General features: G+C 38.4%; 1 protein-coding gene across 2 annotated transcripts in view; it reads right to left on the reverse strand.

Annotated features, from left to right (window-relative positions):
* The window catches only part of SYT1 (synaptotagmin 1), a 583,367-nt gene that overhangs the window by 90,046 nt on the left and 471,980 nt on the right, over positions 1–21,341 (reverse strand). For both annotated transcript variants that reach the window (XM_043447114.1, XM_043447113.1), the window contains exon 9: positions 12,398–12,515. In XM_043447114.1, coding sequence (XP_043303049.1) covers positions 12,398–12,515 — 118 coding nt within the window. The remainder of the gene's footprint in view (positions 1–12,397; positions 12,516–21,341) is intronic.

The raw sequence follows: 21,341 nt of genomic DNA on the forward strand, positions 1-21,341 counted from the left end.
CTGAGCCACCAGGGAAGCCCAAGTAAGAAAAGGCTTTCAAAATTAGAAAAGTGTTCTATAACTATGTGATAATGAGTTCTTAACACTTGAAGACAATTTTCAGATTCAAGTTAAAAATTAGAACTTCTCTCTAATATAGTAGACTTAAAAACTTATCACTTCCATCTTGCTGATTCAGGAGTTTTGTCTTTCCTTCTTGAAACAGTTAGGTACTCATTGGAAAACTTTCAAAATTTTTTTTAACTTGTGATATAAAGCCCAAACTGAATTTAGAGTTTTGATATTCCTCATTAAAGCTGTACTTGGAATTCTCATTTTGGGGATGACTAGAAAACACACACACACACACACACACACACACAATCAAAACAACCAAACCTGGGAAGAGTAATTGTATAATAACAACCAGGGCCAAGATTAGGAGCAAGGTATCTAGTTATTTCTGACTTGTGAATCTACACAGGTAGAAATTTGAATATAAAAATTAGGAAAAAAAATGCAGAAATAGGACCTGACACCTTTAAGAATTCTCAACTTTTCTGATGCTTTCAATTTCTTAGACCTCTTTGCTACAGACTATTAATGTCCCCCTAAAAATCATACATTGGAACAGAGTCCCCAGTGTAATGGTATTTGGAGGCGGGACGTTTGTGAATTTTAGGTCTTGAGGGTCAAGCCCTCATGGATGAGATTAGTGGGCTTAAGAGATGTACTCCTTCTACCTGTGAGGACACGGAAAACATCTGTGTATGAACCATGAAGGAGGTTCTCATCAGACATAGAACCTATGGACACCTTAATCCTAGAAGTCTTAGTCTCCAGAACAGTGAGAAATACCTGTTTAAGAGATACTCATGTTATAGTATAGTATAGTATTCTGTTAGAGCAGCCTGGATGGACTCAGGCACTCTTCATATTCCTACCTCAATTTTCACAAAAAGAAAACGTTTGAAGGGTGCAGAGGTATATTAAGATATGATTACTAACAGAAACCTTGATTTATTCCCCCCTCCCAAGAACAGGGCACAAAAGCTACTCGTTTCCTACTGTACTAGTTTGCTCCTGAAGAACAGCCTTGCAGCCTGAAAGACTTAATATTTCAATACAAATAGTTAGATTCAGAAACTCTTGCTGTTGCTTACAAATACTTGAGAGTTGGAATAGGAAGCATTTAGGTTCAACCTCTACTGTAGATATGTGAATGGTCCAATCAAATTTGTGACTATCAAGTAGGAGTTGGGATTTGCATTGCTGGTTATATTGGGTATATGATGGAGGCAGAATCTTTGAAAATGCATTTTGAATGAACACAGTAAAAGAGAAAGAAACTATGTTGAAGAAAGTATGAAATTATTTTTAAACTGTTTCTATTTCTTATTTTTTCAATATTTAATTCCACACCTAGCCTCAATCTGATATTGGGTCTTGGTAAACATGGGTCTACTGATGTCTTTTTGTTTGAACTGACCAGCCAATCCCATTACTTTTAAAAAATATACTCTATGTCATTTATCATCATATGTCAATTATACATCAGTAACTTTAAACTATAAGTATAAAGATGTTAATTGCATTCTTATTTATAGTAGCCACAAACAGAAACAACAAACAGTAAGGGAATGGCTAATTAAATAATGTATCCATTTCAGTTCAGTTAAGTTCAGTCACTCAGTCATGTCCGACTCTTTGAAACCCCATGGACTGCAGCACAGGCCTCCCTGTCCATTACCAACTCCCAGAGTTTACTCAAACTCATGTCTCTCAAGTCAGTGATGCCATCCAACCATATCATCCTCTGTTGTCCCCTTCTCCTCCCACCTTCAATCTTTCCCAGCATCAGAGTCTTTTCCAATGAGTCAGTTCTTTGCATCAGGTGGCCAAACTATTGGAGTTTCAGCTTCAGCATTAGTCATTCCAATGAATATTCAGGACTTATTTCCTTTAGGATGGACTGGTTGGATTTCCTTGCAGTCCAAGGGGCTCTCAAGAGTCTTCTCCAACACCACAGTTCAAAAGCATCAGTTCTTCGGTGCTCAGCTTTCTTTATAGTCCAACTCTCACATCCATACATGATTACTGCAAAAACCATAGCTTTGACTAGATGGACCTTTGTTGGCAAAGTAATGTCTCTGCTTTTTGATAAACTGTCTAGGCTGGTCATAACTTTTCTTCTGAGAAGCAAGCATCTTTTAGTTTCATGGCTGCAGTCACCATCTGCAGTGATTTTGGAGCCCCCCGAAATAAAGTCTCTCACTGTTTCCCCATCTGGTGATGGGACCAGATGCCATGATCTTAGTTTTCTGAATGCTGAGTTTTAAGCCAACTTTTTCACTCTTCTCTTTCACTTTTATCAAGAAGTTCTTTAGTTCTTCTCTTTCTGCCATAAGGGTGGTGTCATCTGCATATCTGAGGTTATTGATATTTCTCCCAACAACCTTTTTTTTCTCTTTTCTTTTTTTTTTTACTTTATTTGGAGGCTAATTACTTTACAATATTGTGGTGTTTTTTCACATACATTGACGTCAATCAGCCATGGGTGTACATGTGTTCCCCATCCTGACCCTCCCTCTCACCTCCCTCCCCATCCCATCCCTCAGGGTCATCCCAGTGCATCAGCCCTGAGCACCCTGTCTCATGTATCGAACCTGGACTGGTGATCTATTTCACGTATGATAATATACATGTTTCAATGCTATTCTCTCAAATTGTCCCACCCTCGTCTTCTCCCACAGAGTCCAACAGTCTGTTCTTTACATCTGTGTCTCTTTTGATGTCTTGTATAGGGTCACTGTTACCATCTTTCTAAATTCCATATATATGTGTTAGTATACTGTATTGGTATTTTTCTTTCTGACTTACTTCGCTCTGTATACTAGGCTCCAGTTTCATCCACCTCATTAGAACTGATTCAAATGCATTTTTTTAATGGCTGAGTAATATTCCATTGTGTATATGTACCACACCTTTCTTATCTGTTTGTCTGCCAATGGACATCTAGGTTGCTTCCATGTCCTGGCTATTGTAAACAGTGCTGTGATGAACATTGGGGTACATGTGTCTCTTTCAATTCTGGTTTCCTTGATGTGTATGCGAAGCAGTGGGATTGCTGGGTCATGTGGCAGTTCTATTTCCAGTTTTTTAAGGAATCTTCACACTGTTCTCCATAGTGGCTGTCCCAGTTTGCATTCTCACCAACAGTGTAGGAGGATTCCCTTTTCTCCACACCTTCTCTAGCATTTATTGTTTGTAGACTTTTTGATAGCAGCCATTCTGACCAGCATGAGATGGCACCTCATTCTGGTTTTGATTAACATTTCTGTGATAATGAGTAGTGCTGAGCATCTTTTCATGTGTTTGTTAGCCATTTGTATGTCTTCTTTGGAGAAATGTCTGTTCTTTGGCCCATTTTTTGATTGGGTTGTTTATTTTTCTGGAATTGAGCTGTAGGAGTTGCTTGTATATTTTTGAGATTAATTCTTTGTCAGTTGCTTCATTTGCTGCTATTTTCTCCCACTCTGAAGGCTGTCTTTTCACCTTGCTTATAGTTTCCTTTGTTGTGCAAAAGCTTTTAAGTTTAATTAGGTCACATTTATTTATTTTTGGTTTTATTTCCATTGCTCTGGGAGGTGGGTCATAGAGAATCCTGCTATGATTTATGTCAGAGAGTGTTTTGCCTATGTTCTCCTCTAGGAGTTTTATAGTTTCTGGTCTTACATTTAGATCTTTAATCCATTTTGAGTTTATCTTTGTGTATGGTGTTAGAAAGTGTTCTGGTTTCATTCTTTTACAAGTGGTTGACCAGTTTCCCCAGCACCACTTGTTAAAGAGATTGTCTTTTCTCCATTGTATATTCTTGCCTTCTTTGTCAAAGATAAGGTGTCCATAGGTATGTGGATTTATCTCTGGGCTTTCTATTCTGTTCCATTGATCTATATTTCTGTCTTTGTGCCAGTACCATATTGTCTTGATGACTGTTGCTTTGTAGTAGAGTCTGAAGTCAGGCAGGTTGATTCCTCCAGTTCCATTCTTGTTTCTCAAGATTGCTTCAGCTATTTGAGGTTTTCTGTATTTCTATACAAAATTTTAAATTATTTGTTCTAGTTCTGTGAAAAATACCATTGGTAGCTTAATAGGAATTGCATTGAATCTATAGATTGCTTTGCATAGTATATTTGTTTTCACTACATTGATTCTTCTGATCCATGAACATGGTATATTTCTCCATCTATTTGTGTCATCTTTGATTTCTTTCATCAGTGTTTTATAGTTTTCTATATATAGGCTTTTTGTTTCTTTAGGTAGATTTATTCCTAAGTATTTTATTCTTTTCATCACAATGGTGAATGGAATTGTTTCCTTAATTTCTCTTTGTGTTTTCTCAATGTTAGTATATAGGAATGCAAAGGATTTCTGTGTGTTAATTTTATATCCTGCAACTTTACTGTATTCATTGATTAGCTCTAGTAATTTTCTGGTGGAGTCTTTAGGGTTTTCTATGTAGAGGATCATGTCATCTGCAAACAGTGAGAGTTTTACTTCTTCTTTTCCAATCTGGATTCCTTTTATTTCTTTTTCTTCTCTTATTTGTGTGGTTAAAACTTCCAAAACTATGTTAAATAGTAGTGGTGAGAGTGGGCATCGTAGTCTTGTTCCTGACTTTTGGGGAAATGCTTTCAATTTTTCACCATTGTGGATAATGTTTGCCGTGGGTTTGTCATATATGGCTTTTATTATGTTGAGGTATGTTCCTTCTAGGCCTGCTGTCTGGAGGGTTTTTATCATAAATGGATGTTGAATTTTGTCAAAGACTTTCTCTGCATCTATTGAGATAATCATATGGTTTTTATCTTTTAATTTGTTAATGTGGTGTGTCACATTGATTGATTTGCGAATGTTGAAGAATCCTTGCATTGCTGGGCTAAAGCCCACTTGGTCATGATGTATGATCTTTTTAATATGTTGTTGGATTCTGTTTGCTAGAATTTTGTTAAGGATTTTTGCATCTATATTCATCAGTGATATTGGCCTGTATTCTTTTTTTGTGGCATCTTTGTCAGGTTTTGGTATTAGGGTGATGGTGGCCTCATAGAATGAGTTTGGAAGTTTACCTTCCTCTGCAATTTTCTGGAAGAGTTCGAGTAGGATAGGTGTTAGCTCTTCTCTAAATTTTTGGTAGAATTCCACTGTGAAACCATCTGGTCCTGGGTTTTTGCTTGCTGGAAGATTTCTGATTACAGTTTCGATTTCTGTGTTTGTAATGGGTCTGTTAAGATTTTCTGTTTCTTCCTGGTTCAATTTTGGAAAGCTGCACTTCTCTAAGAATTTGTCCATTTCTTCCAAGTTTTCCATTTTATTTGCGTATAGTTGCTGATGGTAGTCTCTGATGATTCTTTGTATATCTGTGTTGTCTGTTGTGATTTCTCCATTTTCATTTCTAATTTTGTTGATTCTTCTCTCTTTGTTTCTTGATGAGTCTGGCTAATGATTTTTCTATTCTATTTATCTTCTCAAAGAACCAGCTTTTAGCTTTGTTGATTTTTGCTATGGTCTCTCTTGTTTCTTTTGAACTTATTTCTGCCCCAATTTTTGTGATTTCTTTCCTTCTACTAACCCTGGGGTTCTTCATTTCTTCCTTTTCTTATTGCTTTAGGTGTAGAGTTAGGTTATTTATTTGACTTTTTTCTTGTTTCTTGAGGTAAGCTTGTATTGCTATGAACCTTCCCTTTAGCACTGCTTTTACTGAGTCCCAAAGGTGTTGGGTTGTGTTTTTATTTTCATTTGTTTCTATGCATATTTTGATTTCTTTTTTGAATTCTTCTGTGATTTGTTGGTTATTCAGAAGTGTGTTGTTTAACCTCCATGTTGGAATTTTTAATAGTTTTTTTTTTTTTCCCTGTAGTTGACATCTAATCTTAGTGCATTGTGATCAGAAAAGATGCTTGGAATGATTTCAATTTTTTTTGAACTTATCAAGGCTAGATTTATGGCCCAGGATGTGATGTATTCTGGACAATTTTCCATGTGCACTTGAGAAAAAGGTGAAATTCATTGTTTTTCTCCCAGCAATCTTGATTCCAGCTTTTGATTGATCTAGTCCAGCATTTCTCATGATATACTCTGCATGTAAGTTAAATAAGCAGGGTGACAGTATACAGCCTTGACATACTCCTTTCCCAATTTGGAACCAGTCTGTTGTTCCATATCCAGTTCTAACTGTTGCTTCCTGACCTGCATACAGATTTCTCAAGAGGCAGGTCAGGTAGTCTGATATCCCCATCTTTTGAAGAATTTTCCAGAGTTTGTGGTGATCCACATAGACAAAGGCTTTGGCATAGGTAATATAGCAGAAGTAGATATTTTTCTGGAACTCTCTTGCTTTTTTGATGATCCGACGGATGTTGGCAATTTGATCTCTGGTTCCTCTGCCTTTTTAAAAACCAGCTTGGACATCTGGAAGTTCATGGTTCATGTACTGTTGAAACCTGGCTTGGAGAATTTTGAGCATTACTTTACTAGCGTGTGAGATGAGTGCAATTGTGCGGTAGTTTCAGCATTCTTTGCCATTGCCTTTCTTTGGGATTGGAATGAAAACGGACATTTTCCAGTCCTGTGGCCACTGCTGAGTTTTCCAAATTTGCTGGCATATTGAGTGCAGCACTTTCACAGCATCATCTTTTATGATTTGAATTAGCTCAACTGGAATTCCATCACTTCCACTAGCTTTGTTCATAGTGATGCTTCCTAAGGCTCACTTGACTTCACACTCCAGGATGTCTGGCTCTAGGTTAGTGATCACACTATCGTGATTATCTGGATTGTGAAGATTTTTTGGTATAGTTCTTCTGTATATTCTTGCCACCTTGTCTTAATATCTTCTGCTTCTGTTAGGTCCATACCTTTCTGTCCTTTATTGAGCCCATTTTTGCATGAAATGTTCCCTTAGTATCTCTAATTTTCTTGAAGAGATCTCTAGTCTTTCCCATTCTTTTGTTTTCCTCTATTTCTTTGCGCTGATCACCGAGGAAGGCTTTCTTATCTCTCCTTGCTATTCTTTGGAACTCTGCATTCAAATGGGTATATCTTTCCTTTTCCCCTTTGCTTTTCAAATCTCTTCTTTTCACAGCTATCTGTAAGGCCTCCTCGGACAGCCATCTTGCTTTTGTGCATTTCTTTTTCTTCGAGATGGTCTTGATCCCTGCCTCCTGTACTATGTCATGAACCTCTGTCCATAGTTCTTCAGGTACTCTGTCTATCATCTAATCCTTTGAATCTATTTGTCACTTCCACTGTATAATTGTAAGGGATTTGATTTAGGTCATACCTGAGTGGTCTGGTGATTTTCCCTACTTTCTTCAATTTCAGTCTGAATTTGGCAATAAAGAGTTCATGATCTGAGCCACAGTCAGCTCTGGGTCTTGTTTTTGCTGACTGTATAGAGCTTCTCCATCTTTGGCTGCAAAGGATTTAATCAATCTGATTTCGGTGTTGACCATCTGGTGATGTCCATGTGTAGAGTCTTCTCTTGTGTTGTTGGAAGAGGGTGTTTGCTATGACCAGTGTGTTCTCTAGGCAAAACTCTATTAGCCTTTGCCCTGCTTCATTCTGTACTCCAAGGCCAAATTTGCCAGTTACTCCAGGTATCTCTTGACTTCCTACTTCTACATACCAGTCCCCTATAATGAAAAGGACATCTTCTTTGCAGGTTAATTCTAGAAGGTCTTGGAGGTCTCATAGAACCCTTCAACTTCAGCTTCTTCAGCATTACTGGTTGGGGCATAGACTTGAATTACTGTGCTATGAATGGTTTACCTTGGAAACGAACAGAGATCATTCTGTCATTTTTGAGATTGCATCCAAGTACTGCATTTTGGACTCTTCTGTTGACTATGATGGCTACTCCATTTCTTCTAAGGGGCTCTTGCCCACAGAAGTAGATATAATGGTCATCTGAGTTAAATTCACCCATTCCATTCCATTTTAGTTCACTGATACCTAAAATGTCTATGTTCACTCTTGCCATCTCCTGTTTGAGCACTTCCAATTTGCCTTGATTCATGGACCTAACTTTCCAGGTTCCTATGCAATATTTCTCTTTACAGCATTGGACTTTACTACCATCACTAGTCACATCCACAACTTGGTGTTGTTTTTGCTTTGTCTCTGTCTCTTCATTCTTCCTGGAGTTATTTCTCCACTGATCTCCAGTAGCATATTGGGTACCTACTAACCTGAGGCATTCATCTTTCAGTGTCCTATCTTTTTGTCTTTTCATACTGTTCATGGGGTTCTCAAGGCAAGAATACTGAAGTGGTTTGCCATTCCCTTCTTCAGTGGACCAGGTTTTTTCATAATTCTCCTGCATGATCCGTCTGTCTTGGGTGGCCCTACAGGCATGGCTCACGGTTTCACTGAGTTAGACAAAGCTGTGGTCCATGTGATGAGATTCGTTAGTTTTCTGTGATTGTGGTTTTCAGTCTGTCTGCCCTCTGATGGAGAAGGATAAGAGGCTTAAGGAAGCCTCCTGATGGGAGAGATTGAATGAGGGGGAAAATGGGTCTTGTTCTGATGGGCAGGGCCATGCTCAGTAAATCTTTAATCCAATTTTCTGTTGATGTATTCACAAAACGTAATTATCCCATCAAACATTTTTTTTCCCCAGTGAATCAAGCCATTGATTTAACTGTCCACTGGTTGCTTTCACATTTTGCGTATTTAGCCCAAGATTTTATAACATTCTCAATAGAAACAATTACAATAATATTTAGTGAGCACTTTATTGTGCTTTCATTTATTTCTCATAATAACCTGATAAACAAGATTCTCTTATTATTCCAACTTTACATATAATGCAACTGAGGCTTAGAAAGCTAAATAACTTGTCCAATGTCAAATTGCTAATAGTGGGAGACTGGAACTTAAACACTGGCAAAAACCCCATTTTGGTTCCAATTTACTAGCCATGTCTAACAAATATGTTTTGGCATTCAAATTACCTGAAATGACCTCATTATATAATTTTGGTCTTCTCAGTAGGTCAACGAACTTTGAGACAGACCATCCAAGTACTTAAAGTTATTTAATGGTAAGTAGGTTAAACAAATTTGAAATGCAAGACTTGTTTTTTCAGGCCATAACTCCTTTCTAAATAATTCATTATTCATTCAGCAGCTTGGCTTGACGCTACCGTCAGTGCAGGCATGGTGGGATATATAAATACAGATCCCAGTCTAGTGAGAGAAGTGTGAAGTTTGCAGGAAGTAAACAAAGTACTGGCATTTAAGAAAGAGAAAGATTTATTCTTTTAGGATGGATCAAAAAAGGCTTCATGGAATCCCTCCACCTAAATTGCTCTCTCTCCCAGGCACCCCTCAGGCTCACTTTGTCAACTCTCCAAGGTCACTGCCAAAAGTTCAGCTACTCATGGGACTTTCCCTGACCACCCCTTTTAAAACGTCTCCCCAGCATCTGTCATCCTACATCTCTGCTTTGCTTTCTTCATAGAACTTATCATCTCTCGGTGTCCCATGTGCCTTTCATATTTATTGGCTTCCTGTTTGTTTCCCCACATTACAATATAAGGTGCCTGAGGGCAGGGCCCTTTGGTTATTTTGGCCACTGATGTAAACCCAGTTTCAGAACAATACCTAATATAGAGTAGGGAAACAATACATAGTTATTCAATGGATGGAGGAAATAAGACTCAAGCTGGGCCTGAAGAATGGTTAGGGTTTAGCTAGACTGTGGTGGATGGAAGAGAATTCCAGGTGAAGGTGACTTAAGCAAAGAGTGGAGGCAGCAAATTACATAACCTGTTCAGTGTGCTGGTCAACTTGGTTAAAATACAAAAATATGGTGGGGCATAGTCTGGAAGTATCTATTACGCAGACCTAAGTGACTGTGATAATTTTACAGACAGCAGGAAGCCCATATGATTAGGACTCTTAAAGGATATTTAGCCTTTAAATAGCCTTAATTTAATATTTAACAGTTCAACAAAATCATTTCAGGTAATTCAAATTTAGGGATCAAACTGGGATGAGTGGGTGGTGAAGCTAATATAATCGTAAACCAGGACAAAAAAGCCCACTTTGGTTTCAGTTAACTGTTTTCAGCAAGTATAGTTCAACATTTGAAAGAAGAATCTATTTCTTCCTTTTTATCAAGTTAGGAAGACTGAATCAGATACGACCTCTGGCCTCGCCCCTCTCATGGCACAGTGTTGAGTTAGCAGTGTGGGTGGTGTGAGTCATGCTGGGGTCCCTTCCTTCCCTCGACACCCAGCAGTAACCCAGTACACATGGGTATGACTAACAGCCACACAAATACGTCCGGCTAGACCCAGCTTCCCTTAGCTAAACCTCAAAAGTGCCTGTGGCCTCTCTGACGCTACATAACAAGTGAGACGGAAGATAGAAGTCAGAGTGTCAAGAGGCACAAGCTGTGATGCACAAGTATGTAACATCTATCTACATCAGCATCTGTCTATGACCACGGGAACTCATTTCTAGGGCCTTAGAAGAGGACAACAATAAGGGACCCTAAAGTTTTCTTGGCCTCATGGTAGAGCTGCTTCTGGAACTCTGAAGGGTGAAAGGTGTATTGGGAGGAAGTTCAGGGGAGCATGAGATACAGGTGAGTGAGGAGGCAGTTGGCACAGGAGTCTGAACAGAAATGTGTGAGAGAAGATACAGACGAACTACATGATGATACTTGGCTATTGAGCCAAAGGAAGTGGAGAGGTCAAAGGTGTCAAAGTCAGACTTTAGGATACTAAGTAGAACTCTGGGAGTGAAATATTCTTGTGCCTAAAAGTCTTTGCACATAAATTCAAAACAAAAGAGTACCCTCTTTTGTTTTCAGGTTCAGATATACTGTACTTATTGCGTTACTGATGCTCAAATGATCACATCTTTGGCCAGTGGAAGTCACTGCAAGGTGACTCCTAAGCCTATTGACATGAGGCTTCCTTGTTTTCTGTTATGATGAACTGTTCTGGGCTTGTCTTGAATGCCTTCTGTGCCACACCTAGAATCTACCAAAGAGCCAGTAAACTCCATGTTCTTCTAGTGAGAAATTGTATTTCAAACCATCTCTGGTTCTAGGGATGCCCATGGCTACTGGGTCAGTCTGTTTATAGGCCTTTTTTACTGGACAGAACCAGGACAAGGTGGATGTGCATAGACACACACATATGTGTCTGCATATATTTTGCACCTTTGGCACAATTAATACTCTACATTTTTAAAAGAAACTGCTCATTGCCTAATGGTATAAACAAAGCAAATTTAAAGCAATGAAAGCAGTAAGTTTTTAAATGGGGTCTCAGTGATGTGAAAGAAGTAGTGCAGATTTCCTGGGTGACTTATTTATAAAGAGAAGTAAATTTAGGCACCAGGAGTATTTGGCTGACAAATTAGTGGTTCAGTACATGGAACCTTCACTTTAGCGTATTTTAGCTGTTATGCCTTAGAATATAAAATCACCATGCTCCATGAGAGTGACCTTTTGAAGTTTGCAATATTTTTATTAGAGAAAGCACTGGATAACCAGTAATGTTGGTTCTAATTCCATAGCCACAAACAGTGACAACCATAGTTTATCTATGATGACCCTGTGCCATATCAAGAAAATTCCTCCACATTTTAAGTTATTAGAAAATATATAATTGATTTAATTACAGAGAAGAAAATAAAAACAATGATGTTCAGCTGTGGAAATGATAAGTCCTTGAGTTGACTTTTCTTTTGAGCAAGAGTTTACTTCTTTGAAAACTAAAATTGGGTTGTACAGAATTTTAAATCTCAAAGTCTTTCCATTACCAACATAAGCTATAGATAATAAATATATTACCATGAGAATGTACCCTCAGGTTTTACTGTTCACATATATTTGAAATACTGAATATTTAATAAAATAGTATTATTAAAAGTTACATTAGGCTACATTTGATAAATTTACCTAATACTTGTCTTTGCTTATATAAATATAAACACTTAAATAATATCTGATACATCTCAGATAAAAAACTATTTTTCACATCATAAATGAATTTCGACCAAATATCAAAAGCAAAAAACTGAAAGAAATTATGTAATTGGTCATAGATGTCACCTTTCAGAAGATAAGCAAACATTTTTGGCTTTCAGTGCTATAGGATAATTGATATTTGGGCTATGAAGCAGGAAAATAGGTTTCATCTTCTCTGCCAATTCCAATAAATTGAGAGCAACTTCCTGGGGCTCTGTGTTGGGATGAATTCTGAGAGTGCTTTCAGGCTCCGAGGGAAAAGAGAACTGTCACCAATGAAGGAGTGGGGCATCGTGGCATCTGTGCTATGCATTTGGTGTCCATGATGAAATTGCATTAAAAAACCCCCCAATAAACATCATAGACTTACCAGACAAGCCACCCACATCCATCTTCTTCAGGTTCTTTGCCTCCAGAATGACAACAGTCAGCTTGCCAGCGGTAGGTACATAGCGAAGGGAGAAGCAGATATCACCCAATTTCTCTTGCTATGAAAACCAATAAGAAAGTATAAATAATCTTCCAAATAAAGGCGAATGCAGTTTGTACATACACATCGTAAACACCTCAGGAAGGAGGATTATCACAATTAGAATCGGAAAACTCTCACATTCACTGGCACTTACTCAGTGGTCTTTCATTCACTAAGGTATCATCAAGAGTGATTGTATCTTTCAGTTTTTAAATAGCTCATTTATACTTTAACATTCATCAAAATACATCCATAATTCACTGGTTCAGGAGATGAGATCAAGATGACTTTTTTAGAGATTACATTCTGAATGTACTGTAACTCTTGGCAAATATTCATAACTTGATTAAATAGCTTTGAAAAGAGACTAACAGGTTTTTTTTTTTTTTGGTAGAATCAACCTACCTCCTTTTTTTGTCTTTTTACATTTCAAATAGGATTATGTGTAATATCTAGACGTTTGGAGGAAATGGACTTGCTTTTGTGTTTTTAAACTCTATTTATTGATGAGAAATTGTAAATTCCTAATAGCAGAAATGCAACAAAGTATAAGATTTTGCACTTTTAGTTTCACTCATTGAGGTCTAAATTTCTTTTTCCTTATCTTAAAATTTATGAGAATCTAAGCGATGGTTTAAAAAGTGAAATACATAGCAATACAAAATTTCTCACATGCCCTCGAGTTATTTCACTGGTACCATATTTCAGTTCCAAGAACATTCACCAATCCTATATTTGAGCATTTCTGAACAACTGATGAAGAGCTTAAAGTGATGATGCTATGTAGAACTTTTACCTTTTTCAGAAGACATCTATAAGTTCAACCGTCTTAAATGTCTTACTCTTTGAGCTAACTAAGGACAGTATTGAACACAAACAAGATTTTTTTCATTCATATTTATAAGCATGAGAGAGGGGCAAGGGTGTAGATTCTGTTGTATTCTCAGATGCTGGAGGCACTAGACTGTTCCCTGATGTATGGGATTAAGTATATGTAAAGGGCCTCTTGATGAAAGTGAAAGAGGAGAGTGAAAAAGTTTGCTTAAAACTCAACATTCAAAAAACTAAGATCATGGCATCTGGTCCCATCACTTCATGGCAAATGGGAAAACAATGGAAACAGTGACAGACTTTATTTTTTTGGGCTCCAAAATCACTGCAGGTGGTGACTGCAGCCATGAAATTAAAAGATGCTTCCTCTTTGGAAGAAAAGCTATGACCAACCTAGATAGCATATTAAAAAGCAGAGACATTATTTTGTTGACAAAGATCTGTCTAGTCAAAGCTATGATTCTTCCAGTAGTCTTGTATGGATGTGAGAGTCGGACTATGAAGAAAGCTGAGTGCCAGAGAATTGATGCTTTTGAACTGTTGGAGAATACTGGAGAGTTCCTTGGACAGCAAGATCAAGCTAGTCAATCCTAAGGGAAATCAACCCTGAATATTCATTGGGAGGACTGATGCTGAAGCTGAAACTCCATTACTTTGGCTACTTACTGCAAAGAACTGACTCACTGGAAAAGACCCTGATGTTGGGAAAGATGGAAGGCAGGAGGAGAAGGGAATGGCAGAGGATGAGATGGCTGGATGGCATCACCGACTCGAAGGATATGAATTTGAACAACCTCTGGGAGTTGGTGATGGACAGGGAGGCCTGGCATGTTGCAGTCCATGGGGTTGCAAAGAATCAGACTTGACTGAGTAACTGAACTGATGGCAAATCCAGGTTTAATTCTTTGTATCTCCACTCCCCCACCCCCCGCCAATAATTCCAAAGAAATTAATGTAATTGTTGTGTCAGACCTCTGCAGATAGGTCTCTAACATGGGAATGAGGTGTAGAAGGGCATATCCTCAGGTCTTCTCCTGTTGTATTCCTAATACGACTACTTTTGGCCTTCTATATAACTTGACATATGTTAAGTTAGCTAAAGTACCCAGAATCTCCACTGTGGAAATAATAGCCTAGAAATAATCCAACAATTTAGGAAAATGCAATTCCTGTTTTTGGGTACTCATTAAATCCATCTGTCAAAAAGGAAAGGGTATCTATCTGTTCTATGATTTTTTTTTATTATTATTATTTTTTTCCAGTGGGTTTGTCATACATTGATATGAATCAGCCATGGATTTACATGTATTCCCAATCCCGATCCCCCCTCCCACCTCCCTCTCCACCCGATTCCTCTGGGTCTTCCCAGTGCACCAGGCCGGAGCACTTGTCTCATGCATCCCACCTGGGCTGGTGATCTGTTTCACCATAGATAGTATACATGCTGTTCTTTTGAAATATCCCACCCTCACCTTCTCCCACAGAGTTCAAAAGTCTGTTCTGTATTTCTGTGTCTCTTTTTCTGTTTTGCATATAGGGTTATCGTTACCATCTTTCTAAATTCCATATATATGTGTTAGTATACTGTAATGGTCTTTATCTTTCTGGCTTACTTCACTCTGTATAATGGGCTCCAGCTTCATCCATCTCATTAGGACTGGTTCAAATGAATTCTTTTTAATGGCTGAGTAATATTCCATGGTGTATATGTACCACAGCTTCCTTATCCATTCATCTGCTGATGGGCATCTAGGTTGCTTCCATGTCCTGGCTATTATAAACAGTGCTGCGATAAACATTTCTATGATTTATCTTTAGGTGAGAAGTAATATTTTCAGTGTGTGTGTGTGTGTGTAAGAGAAAAGGAGAGAGAAAAACAGAAATGGTGCTGATGTAATGCTTTTGAAAATATCACTATGTGTGTGTAGAGCCATGGTTCTTTCGTTCATTGAGTTCACACAGTGTCTTACTTATGTATCTCTTATGTTACTGAGGTTTTTAATTTGGTCTTACCTGTGCAAGTCTTAATTTTCCCACATAACTATAAATTCCTTGAAGACAACATCATTCCCTAAATTATCACTTTCCACAAATTTTCAGAAAGGAAATACATGGAAATTTGAGATCATTTTCCTGTTTTTAATTTTCTAGGTAATACCTCCCTTCCATTAGTGTAGATAATAGAGAGTTACATATAATGTGCTAAATTCACCAGAAGTGCCTACTCACCCCTAGGAATTAATTTACACATCAGGAGAATCTAGTAGAATAAATTACTTTTCATAGCCTCTGAAAATACAGAATGGGCCTCAATAGCACAAAAATTAATACAAAGGATGGACAAATTCATCTTAACCTTAGGAGACAAGAGAAATGTAAACGAACAAAATTGCTGTTCAGAAATGCTTGTTAGGAGGGTTGTTTTTTTGCAGGATTCTGTCTATTTGCCGCAATAGCCTCCCCGTTGGACTCTGTTGGAGAACTGGGTTACTCTAATCATTCTAACGAGGCATTTTGACATGACTGTTCTCTCTCAAATGATACCTCTCTTCATGGCCCCAAATCTAATTCTGCAGTTTGCAGGCATCTCAGTTGTTCTAAACAGAGAGTTGTCCTAACTTCTAGTATATTTTTATTCTTCAGTCTTGAGACATATACGGAATCTTTAAGATTTTACACAGTTTCAGAAGAAAGCAGTTGTAGTTTTAAAAAGCATACCTCAAGTAGAAAAGCTATGTGAGTTTACCTGTAATTTTACAGCTATGGGATGGGGGAAGAATGAGTGACTGAAAGATAACATTTCAAAATGGGTGTTTTGGTAGAAAGGGAATTAAGGAAAAGTACTTATTTTAGTACCTTTTACAGATATACATTTAATTCATTAATTTAGGAACTTCAAGAGGTAAGATTTCATTTGCTCAAATGTCAAATTAAGCAAGCATTTTATGTTAACCAACTGAAGTTGCTTTTCAATGCTAAATATTTTAAGCTTAGTTTACATTAGATTACTTGATGTGTCAGCATGAAACAAAGGCTTTGGACTCAATCCCGAGTTTTCTATACTATCAGACTGCCATCTGGAATAATATAAACTAATACTGCTAACTGACCACCCACTAGGATATTCTCTTTTCATGTTAAGGTCATCTAACGAAATGGATGTTCATCAGCAAACATTCCCCTCAGCTGTTTTCCTTCCTAATACCCCTTTCTGTCAGGGTCACCAACTAATCTGTTTCCATTGGCCACCTTCCCTTTTGTTGCCTTCTAGTCACTCAACCTGACATTGCTTGATTTTGGTAAATGTGTCTTCAAGTATATTTTGTCTTTCACTTTTTTCTACCACAGTCATCTGCATAACTCCTATCCTCACCACTTCCACTTCCAGTATGACTTGCATCTCTGCTATATTTGCTACCATCACTACCATCATACCACACCATGGTCTCCAGTACCACCTCTATTCCCCCTACCTCCATTTCACCACTGCCATCTCCACTATGTGAGGTCATGCCTTAAATGCTTCTGTCATCTCATTTGAAACAGTCTGACCAAAGATTGCCATAATCTCTCCAAAGTCCAATGTCAATCACATACTAATGACAAGCTTATCTTTGAAAGGCCCAAGCCCATCTTCCTGTCTTTCCAGAAGCTCTATACTTGGCCCCAACTATCCAAATATTTTTCAGTTTCACTACCTACTTAACTTTCAGAATATATTTTGAATTTGACCCATACTTTCCATTTATAGGGTCATCATTCTAGTCCAAGAAGGGTGACCAATCATCCTGGTTTCCTCAAGACTTGACTAGTTTTAGCCTCAAAAGTTCTGTATCCTGGGACACATTGGTCCCAGGCAAACCATGACTATTGGTGACCTTCAGTCTAAATCATCATGATTCTGGATCTAGGCTTCTGTAATAGCCTCCTGACAACGACGCTATTTCAACTCTTGCTCTTTCCTTGACTCTTCTTCACATAAAAAGGCAGACTGATCATTTTAAATTGGAACCTGATCATGAGACCATCCTTCTCAAAGCCCTTCCATGTATTCCCATTTCACTTAAAATAATCTGGATTTCTTATACTAAGAGGCTTTATATGATCTGACCCCTCCATCTCCTACTGCTGTTCTCCCAAGTTTGCCTTCTCTCCTCCAAACCTGTTAGGCACACATGGACTCAGAGCCTTTGCTATGCCCTTCCTTCTGCATGCAGTCTTCTTCCCCTAGATACCATCATGGGTTGCTCCATTAGATTATTCAGCTTTCTGCTTAACGTAACACAGCTTTAGAGAGCTTTTCTATGGCCATGCTATTGAAGAAGTCCCGCCCACTCCTCAGCACTCACACCACCTCCCCCTTGCCCTGTTTCTTTTGTATCCTGGCACATATCACCAGAAGGTCTGTTTGGTTGAGGTTTTCCCCACCAGAACAGGAGGCCCACAAGTGACAGCAGACAGTACAGCCATATCTGCCTGTTGATGGAATAAGTGCAGATTCCCTACAGTCAGCTATAGTCAATGTCCTCAGTATCCACATGTTGGGTTCTCCAGGGAAGCAAACTCAGATTTGCCTGTGGGAGGTTGACTTGGATGTGTCCTTTGAATCAACACCTGTGAGAAAGTGTAGAAAGCAGAATGGTTTGGGCGAAGTTGGGCTGTGGTTCAGTCATATTAGAGGCCTCAGCTGACCCTATGGGAAGTTCTAGAGCTATGATAACTCTTCAGAGTTGATCTGAATTCTGAAGAGGGATGAGAGTTTATGCTCCTAAATCTACCAGTCTTCAGATGTGGCCTTTCCCTACATCTTGGACCAGGGGTCGCCTCAGCTGTGATGGAGATGCTGAGAAGGAGGAACCCAGTTGCTATGAGCCATTGGCCATCAACGCTCTTGGTCAGTGAAATCAGTGTCTTTGTTATGAGAGTGGTACAACGCCGTGTGTGAGTGGAGGAGCCATCACAGCAATGACTGTCTTTATGACTCTTCTTCCCCATCAGAAGATTGTTGCTTAGTTAGGGAATTCATCTACAATGACTTTAGTCCCTTAAGACTTATCAAATTACCCCTAAGTATGAAGCCCTTAGTCCAAGTTCCATAGCTTTAATTCAGTATCTCCATAGCACACAAGGATTTCTGCTAGTAATTGCTTTATAGCCATTAGCCAGTAGTATGGTGCCTAGAGATGATATTTTTCTCTATTCATGTATGCGAGTTTCCCTCACCCTAAACTCCAGAAGAACAGGGGTATTACCTAATAAGGCACATCATAGGGACTTAGAAATAACTGCTGGTTGATTGCATTGAAAGGAGAGCCTTACCCATCTTATTTTGTAAACAGCTTGGACACTAGTACTCAGTATAGCAACAGTTTCTAGTTTAACCAAACAGTCCACTAATGAATATATTTGGAAGTCCTTTTTTGTTCCTAGTGATGTAGACATGGCTCTGTTAGTCCTTTCATAAAACTGGAAATGAAAACATTTCTGAAAGTAGTTTTTATACGATAGATTCAAGACCCCATAGAGTTGCAGCCAACAGATGAGTGCTTTTGCTGATGTGATTAGCCCATGAAGGGGCCTTATTACTATTAGGAATCTCAGCTTTATGTGTAATTTATTTTAGTCAATTGCCTTGATCACTAGGTGGAACTGCCAGTTAGTGTTAGAAAGTTCCAACTGTGAGATTCAGAGAAATTAACCTGCTCTTTTAGAATATGGAGCTGACAATCACAAAGCACCTTTGTTCTGAGCAGCTTGATAATTCTGATAATTTTAAAAGCACCCACTGAATAGAGTAGACGTGAATTAAGGACTTAATATAGATAACTACAGTAATATCTTTCCTTTTTGAAAAGCATTATAGATACTAGAACAGAGGTCATCTCCATTGGGTAAATAAAAAGCTTGATTAAAATGAATATTTATTTGGTGGCTTTTATAGCAGCATCCGTCATTTTAAGTGTAAGAAGAGGTGTTCACTTTAATGACCTTTGCAAATGAGGCTAAGTTCACATGCTTGTTGGAAATACTGTACTTTTGAATGAGTTTTAAAAAGGTACCTGAATTGGCTCAATGCTGTGACATTTTAAAAGGACATATTCTATTTATATTAATCTTAAGATTTTTCTGTGTGTTAAATTGGTGATAAATTCTCTGAATAGAAGGTTTTTCTCTGAGGTTGAGAATCTATTTAGAGGTGACAGACAAATGGCAGTCCAACACTCTCTCAAAATGAATCTAGACTCTTTGCATGTTCTCCATTTGTAAAAATACAAAGATGTTATTCATTTATAAGAAAGGTCAATGTCAGGTTTTTAATTTTAATAACATAAGGGTGGTTTTAAATATATCCTTTGTGTGGTGATATCTTTCAAATTCATTTAATTCCCATAACTTCTCTTCTACCCCTGAGATACCTGCCAAATCGGTATTTACATCTAATGGTCCAGATGGTGACTGTGAAATGTTGCTGTGGATGTATCCAGGCTAAAAAGACTGACTCTGACCTAGTGTGCAAATGGACAGTGAATTGTTTAGGTGAATGAGACTATGTTATTCTTTTAATATTTATTTTATGAGGATACTATTTAATTTGGATTAACTTTATATTCAGTCTCATTCATTCATTTCTTACTAAGCAATGATTGAGTTCCACCAAGACTTGTCCAGAGTTTAGTCTACGCTCCATAGATACCTAGAGGGATAGGATGACTTTAAAGAAGTTCAGGATGTAGTGGAGAGACAAATTTTAACAGAAAAGCAATGTCATGTGTTAGCGGAACTGAACAGGGAGCATAAATGCTCTGGCAGAAAGAGGAGAAGGTTGCAGTTTTCCAGGGTCAAGTGATAGGACTAAGGAAGGAAGACTTTATTTGAAGATTAATATCCGCCAACAAGTAAGATCAATTTTTCCAGCCAGGAAGGTTTTCCTTCTCAGGGTGGGCTGGGTGAAAGAGAGGGTAAAAGGTCTTCAGACCTGAGTTCTGCCACCAGCCACCTCGGGGAGGTGGGGGGGTGGCGAGGGTGCAGTGATCCAAGCAAGTTCTTCCTGCACCATTAAACTAGATGACTCTTATCTTTTTTTTCTTTCTGTGAGGATTACATGAATGAGAATCACCTGTGAGCCAAGGGGAGTTCACAATCGTGGAGGAGAAGACCAGAAGGAAGGGGACAGAAAGAGCAAGGTAGAAGCTAGGCTAGTTACACAGAAGCTGGCAAGGGGAGAAAAGCCATTTAAAAGCAAGGTTACGAAGGGATAGTTAGGGAGTTTGGGATGGACATGTACACACTGATATATTTACAATGGATAACTAACAAGGACCTACGGTATAGCATGGGGAACTCTGCTCAATGTTACATGGCAGGCTGGAGAGGAGTGGGGTTTGGGGGAGAACGGATACATGTACATGTATGGCTGAGTCCCTTCGCTGTTCTGAAATATCACAACATTGTTAATCAGCTATGCCCCAATACAAAATAAAACCCTTAAGAAACAAACAGTCAAAAGCAGTGGTCAGAGGTCCACACACAGTTTTCTACTTCTGGCTTCAGCTTGTCAAGGGGTCTGTCCATAACAAATAGGAGCCTTAATAAAAGAGAAAAGACAAGAAAGAAAGCCGATAAATTGAGCTTTATCAATAAATTGAGACAAAGCAATGGGGAAAAATAGAGAACGGAATAGAAGAGAGAAAAGAAACTTGGAAAACAGTAAAGGGGAAAAAAGGCCAGTTTTTTTTATTTTATCTTCCACTAGCAAGAGGGCAGAAGGAGAGGAAAGATAAGGAAAATCAAATAACTTGGGACTGGCGAGGAAAGAGGTGGGCGGATTTTGAGGTGTGTGTGTGTGGATTCAACTTATAAGGGATGAGCTGTTGCCTAGCGAATGCCTCGGTGTTGGGACCCTAATTATTTGTTCAACTAGGAAGAACCCAGGGGAGGTATTTGCCATAATTCAAATCCACAGAAATAAAGAGTTTGATGTAAACCTCAAATGACAGAGAAAATGGATATA

Source organism: Cervus canadensis, chromosome 25 (assembly GCF_019320065.1).
Source record: "Cervus canadensis isolate Bull #8, Minnesota chromosome 25, ASM1932006v1, whole genome shotgun sequence".
Classification (NCBI taxonomy): domain Eukaryota; kingdom Metazoa; phylum Chordata; class Mammalia; order Artiodactyla; family Cervidae; genus Cervus; species Cervus canadensis.